Genomic DNA, 22,377 nt, shown 5'->3' with positions numbered 1-22,377 from the left:
ATCTTCTATATGTGCAGTGCTCATTAATGTAGTCATAGTGAAACATAAAAATGTCAGTGCTACAAGACCTATATTTCCTTGAGTACTGTGTTCAGTTTTGGGCCCCTCACTACAAGAAAGACATTGAGGCCCTGGAACGTGTCCAGAGAAGGGCAACAAATCTGGTGAGGGGTCTGGAGCACAAGTCTTATGAGGAGCAGCTGAGGGAGCTGGGATTGTTCAGTCTGGAGAAGAGGAGGCTCAGGGGAGACCTCATTGCACTCTACAACTTCCTGAAGGGAGGTTGTGATGAAACAGGGTCTGGCCTCTTCTCTAGGCAAATAGTAGGACCCCAGGAAACGGCCAGAAGTTATACCAGAGGAGGTTTAGGTTGGACATTAGGAGAAACTTTTTCTCTCAGAGGGTGGTCAGGCACTGGAATGGCTGCCCAGGGAGGTGGTGGAGTCGCCATCCCTGGCAGTGTTCAAGAGGCGCCTGGATGAGGAGCTACGAGAGATGGTTTAGTAGCTTGTGGTACTAATAGGAATGGCAAGGTGGTTGGACTGGGTGATCTTGCAGGTCGTTTCCAACCTTGCGATTCTATGATTTTATGATTCTATGATATCTGTTGGAGTAGCTTGTCTGTGTCACTGAGTGCTTCAGTCTCCACCATTTTTCAGGAAGTGAAGCAAAGATTAGGGTTCGGCAGTCTCTGGATTTTGCTTTCAGTTGTCCCAGTAGCTCAGAGAAGATTATCAGTCTGCTTGGACAGATCTGTCTGTCCTGTGTGGCCAGGAAGCAGAAATATCCCCATGGGTCAGTCCCTGGCAGGAAGAAGTGGGATGTCTTTTTCCTGTACAGCAATGGATTGATGGGTAGGTGGTGCTTCTCACCATTTTGGAGCAGGAGATCCCCTGAGTGCAGGGGAAAGGAAGCAGTGCCTGTTTGCAACTGTGCAGACATTCCCAGGCTAGCTGAGGTGGTCTTTCATAGAGCCAATGAACCACAGAATGACTTGGGTTTGAAGGGACCATAAAGTCCATTTAGCTCCTATCCCTTGCTAAGAGTTGATTGCCCCACACCAGCTCAGGTTGTCCTCTGAGGGCCCCATCCAGCCTGGCCTTGAGCACCTCCAGGGAAGGAGCACCCACAGCTTCTCTGGTCAGCCTGTGCCGGGGCCTCACCACCCCATAGTAAAGAATTTCTTCCCAACTTCAAATCTAAATTTCCCCTTTTTTAGTTTAAGGTCATTCCCCCATGTCCTATCACTATCACACTGTGTAAAAAGTTGTTCCATCTCTTGCCTGTAAGCTCCTTTCAAGTACTAGAAGGCAGCATTGAAATCTCCCTGGAGCCTTCTCCAGACTGAACAAGCGCAGCTCCCTCAATCTATCCCCATAGGCTGGAGAGATGCTCTAGCCTTCTGTTCATCTTCATGGGCCTCCTCTGCTCCACATCCTTCCTGTGCTGGGAGCCCCAGGCCTGGATGCAATACCAGGGGCCTCATGAGGGCAGAGCAGAGGGGACAATCCTCCCCCTGTCTCTGCTGCCATACCTCTGTTGGTGCAGCCCAGGGTGCTGTTGGCCCGGGCTGTAAGAGCACACTGCTGGCACATGTCCACTTTTTGTCCATCAGAACCCCAAGTCCTCTGCAGAGCAGCTCTCAAGGAGTTCTCCCATTCTGTACTCATCTGGGATAAGCTTTCATTCCAGCTGGTAACATTACTAATCAAAGACATTTTTGACAGTTGTTCTATGCTTTCCATGGGCTGATGTGCCACTGTTATCTGCCCGTCTGAGCTGTGACTGCAAAGAGGATTATAGCTGGCTTCAGTGGTTCACTTTTCAGATCCAGAACCCCTGCTCTGTTCTGGTGCTGGGGCTCTGTTCTCTGGCAATTTTCCAGACTCTATTTCTCCAGTTTCCCAGACTGGCTGCTGGCCTGTCTTGTGAGTATTTCCAGCATTATACTGCTGGATTTTTTTATTTTTTTCTGACTAACTTTAATTTAATTGCAGCATTCTAGAGAGTTGAGCAGTTCACTCCTTTGTGTGGCGTACATGAGAAAAAGGTGAAAGTCAGTTACAGGCTGGGGCCAGGAATGCCAATGAGAATCAAACACTACTACATTTTTTGTGTGGAGGGGGTGAAGAGTGGGTAGAGAAATCAGGAGAAGAAAAAATCATCATCCTGGAAAAAGTTGCAGATACCACAACTTCAGACTCCTGGGTTTAGATTAAGATAAATAAATAGTAATGCTTCTATTTCATACCCTTGGCAGTGCGTAATGCTTGGTTATTTTTGCAGTTGGTTCATTTGTTCGAAGCATGTTCAGCAGCTGGAAGCTTTGAAACTCTTCTTAAGGGGAGGCTCAAGCTTGTGAGCTGGTTGGCAGTGAAGGCTGTTCTTGCAGCAAAGGCAAATCTTGTAGATTGCTCTGCTTTCATACTTGTTGTCAGCCTTTTCACTCTGATATCATACTTGCAAAATGCAAATTGGCATGAACAGTCAGCTTGAAAGGAAGAAATCATTTTTGGAGCAAAAACTCTGTCTTGGTGTTTCTTGGGAACTGGTATAATACCAGGGCTGTCATCTCACAGAATGACCTGGGTTGGAAAGGACCTCAAAGATCATCTAGTCCCAACCCCACCGCTATGGACAGAGTTGCTAACCATGAAATCAGGCACTAGATCAGGCTGCCCAGAGCTCCATCCAACCCAGCCTTGATCACCTTTAGGGATGGGGCATCCACAGCTCCTCTGGGCAGCCTATGCCTCATTACCCTCTGAGTACAGAATTTCTCCCTGACTCCTAATCTGAATTTCTCCTGTTTTCAAGCCATTCCCTCTTCTGTCACTACGACATTGAGTCAAAAGTCATTCCCCCTCCTGCTTATAAGCTCCCTTCAAGCACTGAAAGGACACGATGAGGTTTCTCTGCAGATACTGGATTGCTTATGCTGCATTAATTATGAGTTTTACAAACCTCCCAAATATATACTAAAAGACATAGTGTTCTTTGTAATCTGAGGAAGGAGAGCCACGTTCAGCTGGTACTTTTGCTGTTCAAGATGCATGGCTAGTTATGTGTTCTATTTACTTTCAGTCCTCTAACCTTCAAGGTGGCCTTCCTCCATCCCTCATAAATTAGAGCAGATCTGCCCCTCCTCGTGTGTGCACTGCAACCTGGAGTTTGTGCATACTGCAAATAAGTGCCCTTCTGTCCCTTTCTACATCTGTGTTTTCATTTGAGATTGGCATAGGATTATATTATAGAATTGTATTATCCATCTTTGAAAGTTGCACAAATGTCATGGAAGGGGAAGGAAGGTACGGTATTGAGAAAGAATGCTGCACTGAGTGTGTGCACATGGTAAAAGCTGACAATGAAAAAAATAGAGAAGTTTCTGAAAACAGATGGAAGGCTGTCAGGATATTTGTAAAATGTGTTTTATTGTAGGAATTAAATTGTTTAGTTTGCTTTATTGTGTTCGCACTTAAGTCACCTGTATGGCAGATAAAGCTGAGCAGTGATTTGATCAGCTCATGACTGAGAGGAAAGGACATTGCTGGTACTGTGGTAATTTCACTGAATGGCGCAACAATAAATAAGCTCATTGGCTAAGTTAAATACAAACCTGTCATCTGGAGGAACATTTAGATCTAGTGGATTGTCTCACACTTAACATTTTTTGGTCGTAATTAGGAAAAGATTCTGATTTGAGAAACTTCTTGTTTGCTTTTCTGTTCATTATTGCTTCTGCATCTTATCAAATCCTCTATTTGTAACACTTGTGCTTGTTTTCAAAAGCTGTGTGATGGTTTGCTGACAAGGGCTGTGACAACAGTTCATTTGTGATATATGGTCAAGTTGAAAAATGTTATTGATGATTTGGATGGACTGTCATGAACCTTTCTTTAATATCACTTGCTTTTTGAGAACAAACACCAGTGTTAAAGGCCAGAGCTGTCAGCCAGCTGCTGAAGCCAAGATCAGCAAACTTAATAGGGAAAAAAATGTTTTGTGCCATTCCATCCATTCTTATAACAAATTGCACCATTTTCTTTCCAATTAAATCCATAAATTGCTTCTAATGACTTCCAAAGATCTGTGCCTTTCAGGACATATCTTTAGCCATAACTCATTTTTCCTTTTATTTCTTCTTTCTTTTTCTTTTTTGGAATGCAAGTAGACTGGGATTTTGGAATGCCAAGTGATTAAAAAGTGTGTAGTTCTAAAATTAATTTACATTAGCAGTTCCTCCACTGCTTGTATTTGCCATTTTAATTTTGGTAAAACAGGAACTATTTTGATGGGGCATTATGAGACCATTTTATTTTTTTGAAAACCTAGGAAATTCAAGCATCTGGAATCTGAAGTGCTGTTTTTCTCCTTGTTTCTCCCACTGTTTCCATCAATAATGCACAATTATTTTCCAGTTCAGTTCTGTTTCTTACATGTGGTTTTTCTGTTACTCACTTGCAAAAAACTTCATCAGAAGTTCCTGCTTCCTTTGAGGGAGGACATGCGGTCATCTTCATCAACAGATGACATTAGATCTTACAGTACGTAACAGATTTGTCAGATACATTCATTGGTCTGCTATTTCACCTCACATACTCTATGACACAATATGCATTCCTTACAGCACAGTTTTAGGATTCAGTTGCTATCAGTTTGGGAGCACATTTATTTCACACTATTTCACTAAAACCATCTGTTGATGATTTTTTTTCTTACAGACCTCTGATTTATACCTCTGAATAGCAGTATGTAAAGTCACTGCCTCAGCCCGTAATGATTCTTATTTAGAGCTCATTCCCAGCAAACTGAATGAAAATAAACCTTAAGCTTTTACAGCTTCATAAGAATTTGATTATAATGAAAAACTTAATGCTAACAGAGATGCAGGCAGTTGAAAGTGATCTAAATTCCGAGTCAACTGTCTCTTTGGGAACAATATTGTTGTTTCTTAAATGGACAGTTTTGTCTTTTTCATTAGTTATCCTGGCATGACGATAAATATCTCCAGTCAGTTGTATCTCATAGTTGCAGTCACACGTCCTGAACCGTAAGAGCCCTGAGAACTGTTCTGTGGGAACAGAAGGGCAGTTTTGACTTGATGCTTAAAAGTATGCTGAATTTTTCTGGTAGAAATCTACTACTGAAGTAATCCAAGAAACTATTTTGTTTGAGAGCCTGTATTGAAAGAGTAGGACTCTGCTTATTTTCAGAGTTAATCTTAAATATATAAAAGAAAAGCATACAATATATGGAAATGGAAAACCTATTTATTTAAAGTTTGTATTGAGTGGGTTTGAACTTCAAAATTGAAACAAGTTGTATCAGAATTCCATGCAGTATGGAATGTTGGCTGTTGTCATACTAAAAGCTTTGGTAGATTTGAAATAAAAAAAGAGTATACCAGACAAGATGTGTTCCATAAACTGGATTTGTAGCCAATAATGATATAATGTCTTGTAAAGATCCTTTTACTGTCAGCTGGAACACAAGAAGTTAACTGCAGTACAGGAAGTTTAACTGCAACACAGGAAGTTCAAGTAAACGTGAAATAACTTCTTTGCTGTGAGGCTGACAGAGCACCGGAGCAGGCTGCCCAGAGAGGTTGTGGAGTCTCCTTCTCTGGAGATATTCAAAACCTGCCTGGATGCTTTCCTGTGCAACCTATTGTAGGGAACCTGCTTTAGCAGGGTTTGGACTTGGTGATCTCCAGAGATGCCTTCCAACCCCAGTGATTCTGTGATTTCCCATCACTTGCTCTGAGCTCTTGTCCAAATCTTTTTCCTTTTATATTCCCTTGCTTATTCCTCCACGTTCAGAGGTTGCTGCAGGACCTCCATCCTAAGAGGTGGTCAGTGCATGGGCAGCCCTGGAGGAATCAGGTGGCCCTGGTGATCACTGCCAGGCTAGAACATTCCATGGGTTTTGTTCTTGCCTGTATTTGGAGGTCAGAGAGAACGAAGCTGGAAATTGAAGGGAGTGAGGGAGTTGGTTCAAAATGGAAATGTTATGGATAAGATGATGGTTTAAGACTGAGAATTTTTTGCTAGTCTTATCAATATGAGTTTGTGTGATGTTACATTTGGGTCTATGGCTAGTGGCTGGCAACTCTGCCTCTGGCAGGGGTTTGTAAGTAGATGATCATAGAATTATAGAATGGCTTGGGTTGGAAGAGATCTCAAGGGCCATCAAACTCCAATCCTACTGCCACGAGCAGACTCCTGAACCTCCATGTGTAACACTAGACCAGGCTGCCCAGGGCCCCATCCAATCTGGCCTTGAACACCTCCAGGGACAGGGCATCCACAACCTCTCTGGGCAGCCTGTTCCAATACTTCACCACTCTCTTGGTAAAGAACTTCCCCCTGATATCCAACCTAAATCTTCCTTCCTTCAACTTAAAACCATTTCCCCTCATCCTGCCATTATCTGCTCTTTCAAAGAGTTGATTCCCCTCCTGTTTGTAGGCTCCCTTTAGGTACTGAAAGGCTGCAATGAGGTCATGATCTTTGAGGTCCCTTCTGACTCAAGCCATTCAATGCTTCTATGACTCTAATCATCATCCCTTTGAAAGTTTCAACTCCTTTAAAATTTCTCTTGGAATCTGCATACCTAAAACCCAAAGATCTCTGTCTCCAGCTTTGTTATTGTCCAGGCATCAACAGCTATGGGTGGCCTCATCCCCTCATGCTCTTGGGGTAGACAACCATCACTGCAGTCCTAATCTGCTCAGTGGGGTTCAGCGCAAGGAGCAGTGATAGGGGGAGATCTCTCTCATGCTAGATTTGCTGTTGCTGTGAATTTTTCTTGTTTCTGAATGGTTTTGACATCTGGTATTAACTGTGCATGTACAAACGTATTAAGAGAGATCTTTTACTAGGGAACGTGTAAAGAAAGTCACACACACCAGTGGTTTTCAAAAGAAACAAAAGAAGCTCAGCAGTATTGACAGAATACTCAATTCACTTGAAACATCCTTGAAAATGTTGGTGGGAAGAGCTGATGAAAGAAACCAATTTGGGGAAGGACAAAAGGTGGCTTGAGGTTTACTTTACCACTGGAATGATGAAGGCTTGGGAAGCAGAGCTGCACTCAGGCACTGTCCTGTGTTATGGCGGTGTCAAGGAAGAAATGCATTCTGCAGTTGGGTTCTGAAGTTCACACATTCATCTACAGACAGTGGTGGGAAACAAGGCAAATAAAAACTCTTTTATAGGATTCTTTTCTGCAGGCAGTTATTTAGGAAAACGTAAATATCATCTAGTCCACATCTAGAAATACTGAAGAATTAATGTCAGTAGATGTCTTTGGTACTAAATTTGCTGAGCTACAGCTGTCTTGAAGTACTGCAGCATGAACCCCACAAATTTTGCAGTCATGTAAGCGCTGAGCTGCTTACTTCTTAAATTGGCATTCTGGAAGACAGGCACTACAAACTACTTAAACTTTCTAAACCCCTTTTCAAGCAGCCTGATAATTACATTGTAATATAGAGTTCTGAATGTTTGAGTAATTTGTTAAATTAGGAACAGATATTAAAACATGTATGATTGCAGCTAAAGTTGAGACTCGCTTCCCTACTTACTTTGGAAGCAGGTCTTTGAAACAAATCTATTCTTGCATATTCTGATGTGCCAATCCATGTTTTTATGTAACCAGTGAATTTTTTCACTACTTTTTCTGACCGTCTTGTAAATGAAACAACATGGCAATTTGGCATACCTGTGTTTAAACTCAAAGCTAGGAAATCAACAGAAATGCAGGTCATTTAGAGAAACTTTCCCTGCTTGTTTCAGTTGTGTTGTTCGGTTCTACTTTTTACCAGAAAGAAATGTGATACAGAACCTATGGGTTTTGTTTCTGTTACAGCTTGAATTACGAGTCAGTTGTCTGTGGTTGTCAGAAATCTGTGTTCCTTGTGCAGCAGACTAAGAAGAGGATGGCCTCTTTTAAGGCCATGTTAACCAGCCATAATGGTTTCATGATTTTGTAAAATTCAATTGTAAAATGGATGGTGAAAGTAGCTGACACTTTAAAAAATTCAATAAGATATGAAGCGTTCATGATATAAGTTGAAATAAATCTTCATGAGCTGAATGACCTTTCTTAAAAATAACCTGTGTGTGATCTCTGTGTGTTTGTCGATGCAGGCCACTGAAACGTTGTTCCGAATGGCAGTAGCAAGAGGAGCAATCACACCATTAAGACATGGAGAAGTAAGGCCATATATATATTTTTCTTTCATTTCTTTGTAGTTTTTCTCTTGCACATATGGCATAAAATAGTAATGTAGTGCTTTATGAATTCGTGGGAGGAATTGCATTGCCTTCAGGTAAGTGAAGAGGGCCGGGCGATATACAGCTTGCATTTTTATGTTACACTTTTTCTGAAGAACAATAGGGAATTTAAATCGTGCCCAGTGGGAGATTAAATATTCTTCCCAAATCTCTTTTTTTTTCTCTCTGCTTCAGTCATCATTTCGCATTGTGGTACAAGGGGCTATCAAGCACATTCTTTTGCCCAAGTGATGTTTCACTGGATTTTCTGTATTAGAAATAAATAAACTGTAGAATCCAGAGAAAGTCACAAAAAATTGAGCTTTGTTATGGGGTGGCTGTAAAGAGCTCACTTTATGCTTTCTTTGTTTCTCTCAAGAAATGAGTAACCAGGTATTATGTGTGTAGTATTATGTGTGATATAAAATGTGTATATTATATTAATAGTCACTTGAAAGAAGGGGTGAGTTGTTGTTCATGCATACTTCTGTGTTGGCATTATTCCTTTTTTTTTTTTCTTCCTTCTCTGTGTTGTATATGATAACATTTTACTGAACATTGCTGGTTAAATATGTTCAGTATTAGTGGATGCAATTTATTCTTACGTTGAATTTGATTTTAAAAAATTTACTCCAGTCAGTCATGGCACTCTGGAAATGGGAACTGATCTGGACATCTCCACTGCTGGATGCTGCAGTATAAAAGATTTTAATGTAGAAACTTTTTTTTTTTCCCATGGCAATCTGATTTTCATCAATTTTTTAGGTAAATTTATATATTGTGTAGCAGACACAGCATTCAGTTCGGAATCAGAGCAAAACTTACCTTTGGAAGCCCAGCTGTGCTATACAATATGCCTTGTGCTGATGAAATTGTCTTAATTTCACTTTTGAAAGAAAGTAATGTATTTTTGCATTGCTGTCTGATGCCCCATCCCTGGAGGCATTCAAGGCCAGGCTGGATGTGGCTCTGGGCAGCCTGGTCTGGTGGTTGGCGACCCTGCACATAGCAGGGGGGTTGAAATAAGACAATCATTGTGGTCCTTTTCAACCCAGGCCATTCTATGAATCTATGAATTCTATGGTTCTGTGATTTCCTGTCCTGACACTGTTCAGTTTTTGCTTTTCTGAATATGGATCCTTTGCACTTTTTTTGTTCTGCTCTTCATTCTTTCATACAGAATGTAGTACAGCTTTCAGGGGTGGTTATTATAGAATATGTGCAATGCTTCTATATTCTCTCTGTTTAGATTTTTCAGTGAAGGATACTTAATTTTCCGTGTTTAAATGAACAAGTTGGCCAGAGAATGTGTGAAATCTCCATCCTTGTAGATACCTGATGGATGGTGTGAAGTATGGAAAAACTCAAATGATTCTTATAGAAGTGTTACTAATAATATTAAACACAGTACTGGAACATTTACAGCCACAATGATCTCTGTTGTGAGCAGTACCAACAATTTGTGTATCTTACACATTGTACCTCATAGAAACGATGTGGTAGAAAATGTTTATGTTTCTTCAGATACTTCCTCTGATCTTTTTCAGTTAATTAACCTCAAGGGTTGGAGACCAACAGGCAGATAAGCAGTGCGAGGTTGTAGCCACGATCAGGAAGGAAGGAAGTGGGTGAAAACACTTCTGTGTGGTGATGGTGAACTACAAGTGTCCTGTGACACCGTAACCTGGGCATTCCTGGGACTTGATTGCAAATCAGTTCATGATAGAATGGGAAAAATAAAAAGGCCTCATTTCTCTCTTATACTCTTGTCAGGCTCTATGCAGAGCAAAAGTTATTGTGACTCACAGAAGATCTCTTCACTACGTTTCACTGTGGAATTGTAATTTATTTGTTAGAAAATGAGAAGGGATATTAATTGAATGATTTTTTTTTTTTTTCCAGAGGAAATATAATTATCAAGAGTCATATCATATTTTCTTTAGCACTTCCAAGAAATTGCTAAATATTTGCACAGTGCGTAACTAGAAAGGAAGCCAGAACAAAAGCTGAATGTGAGCTAAAGTTGACTGCATTCTGTTTGAGAAGTGTGAGGTTGGCAGCTGAAATGGAAGCTGAGCAAATTGTTTATTGGCAATTGCAAACTATGCAGGCGACAGTCTGAATGTGCAGAATTGCTGTTGGGTTTTCCTAACAATATTTAGATTATAGACCCCTTTAATATTTAGGAGGGAGTGAAAATGTTGAACACTAGAAGGAAATATTTGTGCAGATACTTATTTGTTTTAAATTCTTTTTAAAAATTACAGTATATTCAACAGTTTAATGGAGAAACATTTTTTCTATGCAGACAAAACAGAATGCGTGAAAGGTTACTCATTATAATCCAGTTGTCATCAACAGGTGGATTTATAATATTCCTTGTTTAGGGTAAATGTCTTTTCTGATATTTCCAATCTTTTCCTCTTCCTAGGACTCAAGTCATAAAGCTTACAGAATTTTTGAGTCTTGCTTTAATTACCCTTGAAGGAATTGAAAGATGAGGTGATGCTGGATATTTGACTTTTGGATATGGTTTATAAATTTACTGTTGAGAGTTTAGAAAATTGTCCTGCCAAAAGTACTTACAAATTTGTGTACATAATACTAATAGCCATTGAAATTTAGATCATTAACGTTCCTGAAGAATCTTCTTGACAGTTGTATTGCTTCTGGTTTGACTGAAATGTTGCAGCATCCCTGGGAGGGAATCAAACGCAGAGGGAGAACTCACTTTCGGGAGTCAATATGTTGCCTTGTTAATGAGTTATTTCTGTCAGCTGCTTTGTCCTGGGGATGGAGCGTGGGGCAGAACCTGGTAAGGTTTCATCACAGAATCATAGAATTGCTCAGGTAGGAAAAGACCTTTAAGATCATTGAGTCCAACCACAATCTAACCATACTACCCTAACTAACAACCCTCCACTAAATCATGTTGCTGAGCACCACATCCATATGGTTTTTAAACACATTCAGAGATGGTGACTCAGCAACCTCCCTGGGGAGCCTATTCCAGTGCTTAAGAACCCTTTTAATAAAGAAGTTTTTCCTGATATCCAACCTAAACTTACCCTGGTTCAACTTGAGGCCATTTGCCCTCATCCTGTCACCAATGAGAAGAGACCAACCCCACTCTGCTGTAAGCACCTTTCAGATATTGGAAGAGAGCAATAAGGTCTCCTCTCAGCCTCCTTTTCCCCAGACAAAACAGCCCCAGTTCCTTCAATCTCTCCTCATAGGGCACATTCTTCAAGTCCTGCACAAACCTTGTTGCTCTTCTTTGGACCTGCTCCAGCACCTCAATGTCCCTTCCGTATTGAGGTGCCCAAACTGAGTACAGTACTTGAGGTGGGGCCTCACTTTATGCTCATTCCAAGATGATGCAAAGAGTGTATGGGCAGATGTGAGCACACCAAAGATGCAGCAGTGCTTACATACGGAAGTCTCAGGCTGCATTTCATTAATGTCACAAACTTTATGATTGGCATAGCTCTCCAGCTGTGCATTCTCCGGAGCTTCTGCTGCTGTATGCTCACCCCATGAGGATGAGCATACATCCCCACATGAGGATGCCAAAAGGATCCTACGAGGAAGGATCCAAGCCCTTCTATGACTCTGATATGATTCTCTAAGAAGGACGAATCTGGTTATGACAGTTTGCAGGACCAGTGTTTGCAAGCCCTGTGGAAGAGAGAAACAGAAAGGCATGCAGCCCATCCAGAGAGGGAGCAGGAGGGTAAGCAGAGAAGGTAGAACCCTTAATAGGAAAAATGCCATGGAATACATGTGCTCACACAAACAATAGAGATAGTGACAGAGACCAGATTCCCATAGAACTGGAACTGATAACAGACTGGTTGAACTCTGTGTTTGTTGATTCATTTCTTATGACATCCTCATAAGTCTGTAAGCTGTCTTAATCTCTTTTCATCCAAAAGCACTGGGACTTCTGAGGGAAAGAATTTAGACCTGTATCTTTGGAGTACTGTAAGTCTATCGGAAAAAATACATATTGTTACCTCAGAGCTGAAGATGAGGGTTGTGTTTCAAGGACTGTGCTTTCCATCTGAAGCATTAAAATGTGTGGGAACCTTCATCATTATGGAACTTCTGGAATTTTCATGTAGAGTTTTTGTGATAGGATGTGCAGGAAAAAATTGATTTTGAAAAAGGCAAAGACTTGCATAGAAAAGTCAGAGCAAAAGAAGGGCTTAGACTGTATGATAGGCTCAATTTTATAATTACTACAACAGCTGAGGTGTTTTGAACAGTTTCAAAGAAAGAAAGAATCCACAGTCTGTGGCATTGCTATAGAATGCCATTAATTTATGATATTTGGTGATTTTTTTCCTTCTTTTCACCCCTAGTTATACAAAAGCTTTTGTCCATGAAATTCCAATGGAAACAAAGAATGAAAAGGCATTTCCTAACTGTAAGTTTGAGAGAGTCTGTTCACAGTGACAGATTTAGCTGTACTACCTGAGGAGATATCTGTCCCTCAAGGGGATTAGTAGGGAACTTGAAAATGCAATTTATTTTATATTGTTAGAAGTAAACATATGAAAGTGATAATAGCATTGTGAATTACTTCATTAGGCAACAGTTCTTATATTAGTTCTGTGGACTTTATCCTCTGTCTTCCAGTTTGTGCTTGGGATGGGTGTGAGATGAGCTGCTCAAAGAGCCATGGATCTACCTGTGTGACTTGAGATCAAGCTTTAAAAAAAGCACTGATAAAATCAGTTTTCTTTGGCCTTAATAAGAAGGATCTTAACAACAGCAATGCCATTATTTCCAAATGAGCAATGCTTATGTTTGTGTGATATAAGACTTGTTTTGACAATCCTTGTTGAACAGAGTATTCTTTTTTTAGGTCTAACCTACAGACATCTTTGGTATATTACAACATGTATATATATTTTCAAATAATGTCATTAAAGTCAATAATACATTTTAAAATGTTATAAAAAGCTGAAATGATTGTGAAAGCATTCATTTTTTGCTTTTGTGGATCACAAAATCACAAAACCTAGTAGTTAGGGAAGTTACATTTCTAAAAACCACTGTCTCTACATGTATGCATGTATGCGAATGCACGCATAGGTTCTTTTTCATTGTGATTTTTTTTTCCTTATTTTTTTTAAAAAGATAGAATTTTTCCCTTGGGAAAGCACTTTTTCTTTCTCATCCACCACATCAGGGCAGGGTGCAGTGTAGAGTCCCAGAAGCTTCGGCCAGGTAGTTAGGTCGGGTAGACAATAACCTTTATTATTAGTAGCAAAACTGTAATATGTATATATTTTCATGAGAAGAGGCTTCCTGATTTTACTTGTCATTAGAGCAATTTGAAAGAGATCTTAGGACATGCCAAGTGTTCTTTTTAGTTCTGTACTGTGAAGGTGACAAGGTGTAGGGCAGTCATTTACATGGTGATCTCCTTTCTGTATGAAGGGACTTATTCTTTGACTCTTAAGTTTTGAGTTCTGCTGCAGCATTGTGCCTGCCTGTGTTTTCGGCCAGCTTCATTTGTAATGCATGACATGCAGGAAGGCTTCATAAACGCCATCATTGTAGATTGTGAGAGGTGCTGTGAATCACTCAAGATGAATTTTCATTCAAATAAAATTGCTTTGGGCACTCCGTTTCCTGTGATTTCAGCCCGAGGGCATATCAGACCTAATCACTTTCAGGCACGTTAGAAACCAAATGGCAACGTGATCCCAGACATCTGATCCTTACCCTTTTGCCTTCCTATCACAAAGATGTCATTATTGCCAGGGGTTCAAAAGTTCTGCTCTCACAGACTGCCCTGACATCTCTGATTTCCACTCTTTTGTCTTGAATACTCTGTGACTGTCATGTTAATACGTGAGGAAAGATGTTTTCTCAGATTTACATACATCTTACAGCGCTGGGTACACTCCAACTACAGCCCTGATGACTCTCTGTTTTTTAAACTTTCTGTTTCCAGCCAAGGACACTTTCAAAGAGTGCTGTTGGTCAAAGCGAGTCTCGTTTGTTCTCACTGGAAATTGAAACGCTTCATAGCAAACTGTGTTTGACATATACAAAAGAAATTTGGTTTGCTACAATGAAACTCAAGTTCTTGTAAGGCAATGTCATAACATTCATGGACTTTTCCTGCCTTCAAAGTAGCATTGTCAGTCTGTTGGATCTTTTTTGGTGTTTTCTTTCCCTCCTGGTAGAGGGTTGCTAGCACACAGAAAAATGTGTATTTTTTTAATTTAATGTGTTACAAAAACAATGTCAATTTAGTTTAACCAAGCCGTGTCTTCTGAATATGTGGTGTAAGATCCAAAGTGCCAATATGTTTCAGTGTTCACTTCTCTTACCCAATACTCTCATTTTTGGAAGGAATTACTTTGCAAAAGCAAAAGAAGCCATTACTTGGGGGCACATCTGAGTCCCTTTTCCTCTAAAGGGTGATTGCTTCTCTCTGTCTTCAAGAGACAGAAGAGTTTCATTTTTAACTATTTTAAAAAATTATTAAAAAAATAAGAAGTATTATTGAAGAAAGTAGATCTGAACAAACCAACCAAACAAAAGCCATCGGTTGGATTTGGGGACATACGTATCTTTTGCTTTTCTGTCCACTGAAATCTTTTCGGGAAATGATTTTGAGCCTGCTTGTAGAACAGCAGCAAATGGATAAAACATATATTTGAGCATAGAAATGGCTTATAGTCCACTTACTTAAGGTTGCTTTTTGGAACGTGTGTCAATACTGTTAAAATTTGTATTGCTATCTGGAAAATCCTTTTGACAGGTCCGAATTTTGAACAGCTCAAATATAATTTAATTGTTGAAGTCTGACCTGCATATTTTATCAATAATATCTGGCAGTAAATTAAAAGTAAATAATCCTTCTGATTAAATACAGTGAAAACTGAACCTGGAAAGAAAGAGAATGCCATAGATCCCTGAAGAGGATAATTACCAGATTCCCTTCAAGCTGTTCAGTGTCTGAGTGATGTTTCTGCCATGTGCTCAGCTGTATGAAAGTGATTTCAGCCATGTCACTGCATGTTTGGTGCTACACTGTGCAGGATTGTCCTATCTGTGTGGTTTCAGGCTGGAAATCATTTCTAATAATGAGAAGAAGATGAATTTGTCTCAAAGCCTTAGTTGAATGTGAAGAAGTCTTCTTCTCTTTCAATATATAATTTGTCTGAAACTATATTGATGTATATTTTATGTATATACCCTGAAATATATTGGTGTATTCCAGATAGTTTTAAAGTAAAGTGGTGGGATTCATAAGGTAGGGAACTTGCCAAATGAGTACACTGCACATATTGTGTATGCTGCAAATCTAAGGTAGAAATATAAGAAAATAGGATGTCTGTTGCAGAATATGAGGAGAATCGCTTTAAAAGGATAACACTCCAGTTTGGAATCTTAGAGAACTAAATGTTTTACTAAGTGATTAATGCTTTCATCTAAGCGATTAATGCTGTGTGATTTTCTTTTAAATGCAGAGGCAATGTAGCCTCTCTGCTTTTTGTAGGCTGGAACAATGGGGTTTGGCATTTAAAATGTTTGACATATTGTGCTATGCGTTGTTTCTGTTATAGATTTTTAATGAAGTCTGATGGTATTTATTTATCTTCTTATAACCATAACTTCCCTTTGTGAAGTAAAACATGAGTCTCAAATGTATATTGCAGTAAGCTCAGAAATTTTTGCCACATATCTTCCACCAAGAAGTTTTTGACAAGTAGCAAAGAAAGGAGAGAATTGCATCCTTAAATTTTTTTTTCTCTTACAATTTTCTTTTACTTGTCATGTATTCTTCAGGTTTCTTATTGTTTCCAATTAAGTATTTGTTTAACATGACTTTTCATAATTAGGAAATCTGGGGAACATACGAAGTTGTAAGATAATAATATGTCTTAATTTCTTTCTCATTAAAAATACAGTTTGTGATTGTCAGCTCAAATACAGACATTTCTATAACACAACAGCATCTGTTTTGAAAATGTTTGAATTTTGGTCTTACATGCCATGGCATTATAATGGAACCATCATCATTCTTTACACTTAGACCCTGCCTCCTAAGGCATGGTCTGGGAACTGCATTGTTCTGCCAGAGCGAAGATAATCAATAGGGAGAGCTGTACTTCCAAACATTAGGAGAAGCACAATAGCTGTTGCAGGAGGATGGTGTTTGAGTCATGCTTCTTTCTCAGGCTGCTGGTGATGGTGGTGACGTTGGCATTTGAAAAGCTGAAGAAATAGGAAATCGTAAAAAGCTGTTTAAATTCATAAAGCTAAGGGCGTGTTTTCATTCTTCTATGCATTTAAGAATGCTGAATACATGCAGAAGAGATAAGTAAAGCATAGAATCAATTGACCTTTAGTTTACATGTCAGCAGTTTCACTCAAGTTATTGGAGTAATAGTCTTACCAATGGTGAACTGTCTTTGTCATTTTCTTTAACCCATTACAATAAAAATTAATGCATGTCATCTAATTAATTTCTTATGCTATGAATAGATTTATTTGAAGATGGGATGCTTCAATTTTTGTGTAAACGTTGTTTGCATTGAATAATTCCAAACTGATGAAAATTAATATTTCTTTAGGAAATAATGCAAATACAAAAATCATGTTGAAGCGATAATTGGTGTTTCATGCCTGCTCTTTGGAATTATCACTGACTTCAGTTTATTAGACTTATGTTCTCCCATTTCAATGACAGATGAAGGAGTGGCTCATGGCTGTTCTTCCAATTTCAATTGATTGGAAAAATCATGTTGACAGGAAGCAAAAACCTGGGCAGACTGGAGTGACTGAGAATGTACATCAGAGACTTTCCTCTGATCACTGTGTTTCTCCATGTCCAGTTGCATCTTTAATGTACACATTTGTTCTGCTGTTCCAGTTCATAATATTTGATGCTCCTTATTCATATGTTGATGAGTAAACATGAACAAAAAAAGTAGCTGGCTTTAATAACTGGGCCTTTGCTGCAAAGAAGACTTTGGGATGGTTTTGGGAAGAGTGCTGCTGGCAGATTGAAGGAGGTGATTCTGTCCCTCTACTCAGCACTGCTGTAATCTGTCCAGTGAAGGGCCACCTTTTTGGTGAAGGGAGCATCTCTTCTGTGAGGGGAGGCTCAGCCTGCAGTTATAAGCCATAGAGTCACAGAATTGGTGGAGTTGGAAGGGACCCTTGAAGGCCAGTCCAACTCTCCTGCAGTTAACAGGGTCACCTACAGTTAGATCATGTTGCTCAGAGCCTGGTCCAGCCTGACCTTATGGATGTCTTCATGGATGGGGTATCCACATCTACGGGCAACCTGTTCCAGTGCTTTACCACCCTTATCATAAACAACTTCTTCCTTAAGTCCAATCTAAATCTTCCTTCTTTTAGTTTGAAATAACTTCTGCATTAAATCTTGCTGTACATTTTTCTTTATTTGTAAAACTGGAATTATGGCATTTAAATATATGGACAGTAAATAGAATACAAAATCTAGAATTTAAATATTCCTTATATAATTTCCTTCTAAATTCTTATAAAAATCGAAGTTCAGTATTTAGGACAAAAGATTTCCAGTTTTTACACTGAAGGTTTTAGGATGACATCCCCAAAAGTGAAGGTGTATGAGAGTGCTGTTCGTTTTCACAAATTCTCAAGAAGGTTTTCTGCCACAACTGGGAATGGTGAGACCCAAACCAAGGTGTGATCATAGAGTCATAACATCATTAAGGTTGGAAAGACCACTAATATCATCTAGTCTAACCATCAACCCATCTCTGCCATGCCCACCGAACCACGTCCCTCAGTGCCACATCTCCACGGTTCTTGAACACTTCCAGATGTTGACTCCACCGCCTCTTTCAGCTGCCTGTGCCAATGCCTCCCCACTCTTTCTGAGAATAAACTTTTCTTAATACCCAACCTGATACTGGATAGTGTTTCTAGTGAATTGATTACAGGAGGGCAGAGACTGATGTATTTCTGTCTCATGGCAGGTTCAGATCCTCATTTGGTGAGCATTACTGGCTTCATTGGACCTCTGATGATCCACTGGTCTGAAATCATTTCATGCTTAGAATCTTTTTCTTCTTTCTTTTTAATGAAGAACTTTTGTGAGCTGATTCTTGGAGACCAGCCCTGTGCCTGTGTCATGCCCAGGAGAACAGTCTGGCCTCAGACAGCTGAATACCTCTACAAATGCAAAGCAACTCTTTGTTATGGGAAAGGTCAAATGCCATTGCTCAAGAGTGAGGGCACTTCATGAAACACTAATAGTGGCTGCTAATTAAACTTTGTTGTAAAAATTCACCAGTGACTAAGTTGTAATGTTTTTAGTGTATTAGATTGTTTTCTTCTATGAACAACAACAAAAAAATACTGTTTTTCTTGACTAGCAGCTTAGTGTGGGGTAGCTGGGCTAGCAGCAGGTCTGGCCTGGCAGCAGCAGGAAGGTTAGCATGCTTGGACTGCTGGAACAATCCACCCGCTCTGAACCATGAAACCAATCTGTTCCCGTCAGTTACAATTTTATGGAAACTAATTCTTTCATGATGGAATCAGGTGAAAAATATGTGGTTCTGTGTAACAAACAGTGTGCGCGGTTCCGTAAGGTCGTGGGGAGCATTCCCAGTGACATGTGCATGCATTCAGGTGTGTGTGTGTATGATTGTACACGTGTCTATTGAACGTGCATCTTCATATATTGAAAAATGTATACACTTGTTTTTTAACTGCATGCAACACACTTGATTAAATTATATTAAATATTAAATAGTTGTTTATAATAGCAGAATTAATATTCAGTTCAGTTGTTTCTAGGTTTCAGAAGCTCATCTTTTTAAACTCAATGAATATTCAAAACGAATATTTAGTGTATAAAACAAACTCCAGCAATGAGCATTTTTAAGCAGTGCTGTTTTCTGTAGGAAATATGTATTATACTAGTGACTACCTGAGTAAAATAATGACCTTTCATTTTTAAGCACCCTGCAGAGCTGCGGAAAATGAACTGCTATCTGCAGTCTGCCTAACAGACTGCTCACCACATCACCGCATGCAATTAAACATAAGTGATTTTTCTGCTCAAGACAGGCTCAGGAGTGATTTAGCAATGAAACTTAATTACTTCTAGCCCTTAGAGAAAATGGCTCAACAAAGTTGAGGTTGTTGGCAGGGCAATGTAGGAAAGCAATTGCTCAAACTCCCATCACTGTTTCTGAGTTTCTGGTAGCGGTACTTAGCCGTGCTAACCTCCAATTAAGCAAATATTACCACAGAATTGTGCATTTTGTGTTTTTGTTTCTTTGCTACAGGCTAAAGGCAAAGACAAAGGTAGTGAAAATGCAGATTCTTAAAAACAAGTGTTGTGAGTAAATGAAAGCTCTTCTGTGCTAATAAAAAATAGTTCTCAGATGCCTGTACTTGTAAGGTCACCATGCTAGACACAGGAATCTCAGGCCAAAAGCTAAAGCTAAGTGCATTTGTTCTTCTCCAAGGTTTAATATCTCATAGTTAAACAGTTTTTTGAATTTGCACTAAGGTGACCAGAAAAACGATGAAGGAACTGAATATGAAATAAATCACATTAACAAATGACTTTATACTTAAAATCTGAGTTATTAGGAATGTGTTATTTAAAGGAAACAGGAACTTCAATTCTATGACTCCAAGGAATACATCTGGAATAACAATTTGGAGGGCCATATGGCATCAATTGGCTTATATTTTCCTATATGGAGGTTCTGATTGCAGCAAAGAGAAGGACTGTTTGTTAATTATGTAGAATTTAAAATACAAACACTGTGTCGCTGTTTATTTACATGCCCTGTTGAAGTCCAGTGAGTTCTTAAAAAAATGTGGGAGCTAAGCAGAGAAATTTGACTTTTCTGTTTGCAATCCATGACAGTAATTTGATTTACTTCTGTGTTTTATTCTCCCCTACAAGATTTTTACTCCTTCACTCTTATCTCTTCATGTAGATAAACTTCATGTACAACTTTATGAGAATTTTTTCATTTACAAATAGCAGTCATATTATAGTTGTAATTCGTTCAGTATAGTCACCTCCTCAGTAGTGCTCAAAGTCTGACTGCTGCTAACAGCACTGGGCATTTTTTTATCAATTGAAGTATTAATGGTAACATATTTAAGGACATGCCTAAATATTTGCAAGAGCGTGCAGCATGAGACACTTAAATCTCAAAGGCACATTAGCACATGCTTTACTCAGTAGGGAGTGAATTTAAGTGTGTGTATATGTCCCCTTGATTTCAACAGTATTTAATGAAATGAGTGACTTAACTTTTTACTGGGCAGGAAATAATAATTGAGGTCTGCACTTCTTTGAGTTTTTTTATTTTAAAGAGTTGGAATAAGAACAACTTTAGGCTTATATTTGCCATCTCTAGAAATGAAGTTGATGTATCTGGGTATTTCTCATAATGAAGGAGCATTTTTGGGGGGAAAGTGAACAGCTATTAAAAAAAAATAGCACTGAAGTTTCTCCTTAAATTCATAAATACAGCTTCCAGTGGTCAATTTTATCGATTGGCTTGTGGTACCATTAGTTGGTTCCTTTCTAAACCTGTTTTCCATTGCATATTGCTCTCACTTGGAAATGTTGAGGCTGAAGTTCGCTAAACCAAATGAAGCCTGTGCCCCTTGATAGTAAGTCTTCTTTGCTTTGCAGTCTGGATTCACCTCCTCTCATCAGTGAGGCTGCAATCTTCGGCAAAAACCATTGTGTCACAAAGTAATTCAAGACATGTGGACTTAGGGAATTGAATTACAGTTGCACCAGCTACATGCGTCAGGAGCCACATGAACTTAATAAGGGATAATTCCCGTTCCAGTTAACTACCTAAATAAACTTGAGAAAAAATATCGTATTAACATCTCCATATGTGACTTGGCTAGTAATTTAGTCATAGGAGTGAGAGTGAAAAGTAGACTTCTGGTCTTTTCATCAGCGTCATGGTCAGCAGTGAAGGCAACATGTCACTGATTGTTTTGCATTAGATTTTGCAGTAGCTTTATTTAATTCCTATCATGAGCGCATTAATTGATCTTGATGACTCAAGTGGTCTCCTGCACTTTGGGTTGCGTTGGACATAGGTCCCAATGGCTAAATATGTTACCATTAATACTTCAATTGATAAAAAAATGCCCAATGCCTGTTTTCTTCAGCCATCCAGTGATAACAAGGTAATGCTTGGGCTGCCCTGTAAATATGACCCTCCAAATTTTGTGACACTGTTGGGGTGTTAGAGGAATCACTGCACTCTGCCTACTTCTTGAATTTCACTGAAGTTTTTAAGCTAAGCTTTAGTCTGTAGAAGACGACTCTGTACCGTCTGCAGTTTCATTGGGAAACTGCTAATAGCACTGATCTCTCCTTGCATGCATCACCGAAATGTATTTAGTATATGTAGAGATGAATTGTTTTGTTTAAAAACTTCCCCTCTGTTTTTATAATTTTGTAAGACTGGTACATTGGCCGCTATGTATTTGTTGGATTTCATTTCTCTGTAAGAAGAGCTCAGCAGTCATTTTTAAGTTACTCCTCTGAATTCTCTTTCCTTCATCGGAGCTGTGTCGTTGTACAGTGTGCAGAACGGAACTGTCCGCAGGCAGATGTGGAAATCCTTCTTTCTCAATAACCGTATTTTGTACACAATGTTCTCCTCTCCTGTGGATTTCATTACAACTGATTGGACTTTGTGTAAATTTGTGAGAAAAACGTAGATAAATTGTTCCTTGTGTCATCTGCATGCCCTTGAACTCAGTTTTATTTCAGAAGGGTTGAGTGCAAGAGAAACACTCATGGGTACAATTTTCCAGAAGGTTTGGAACATCATGAGAAAAATGTTCTGAATTCCAGAAGTTTGGAAGCATGCACATGTTTACTAACATATTTCTGAGGAAAAAACTCTTTTTCTGTTGCTAAAACTCAGAATATTTTGACTGCAACTTTTTTTGTACAATCAAATCTGAGCTTGGAATCATTTTTTAGAATTAAAGAAAGTGTCCTTCATTGTTTATCTGAGTGATAATGATGATGATGTGTAAAAGAAAGGTTGATTGATATTTGTTTCCACGT

At 39.2% G+C, this 22,377-nt stretch overlaps 1 protein-coding gene across 2 annotated transcripts in view; it reads left to right on the top strand.

Annotated features, from left to right (window-relative positions):
- The window catches only part of TMEM135 (transmembrane protein 135), a 165,961-nt gene that overhangs the window by 60,054 nt on the left and 83,530 nt on the right, over positions 1-22,377 (top strand). For both annotated transcript variants that reach the window (XM_048940199.1, XM_048940206.1), the window contains one exon: positions 8,151-8,216. In XM_048940199.1, the coding sequence (XP_048796156.1) occupies positions 8,151-8,216 (66 nt within the window). The remainder of the gene's footprint in view (positions 1-8,150; positions 8,217-22,377) is intronic.

The sequence above is a fragment of the Lagopus muta genome, chromosome 1 (assembly GCF_023343835.1).
Source record: "Lagopus muta isolate bLagMut1 chromosome 1, bLagMut1 primary, whole genome shotgun sequence".
In the NCBI taxonomy this organism is placed as follows: Eukaryota; Metazoa; Chordata; class Aves; order Galliformes; family Phasianidae; genus Lagopus; species Lagopus muta.
The sequence above is the reverse complement of the archived record's forward strand: the minus strand, read 5'-3'. Positions and strand labels throughout refer to the sequence as shown.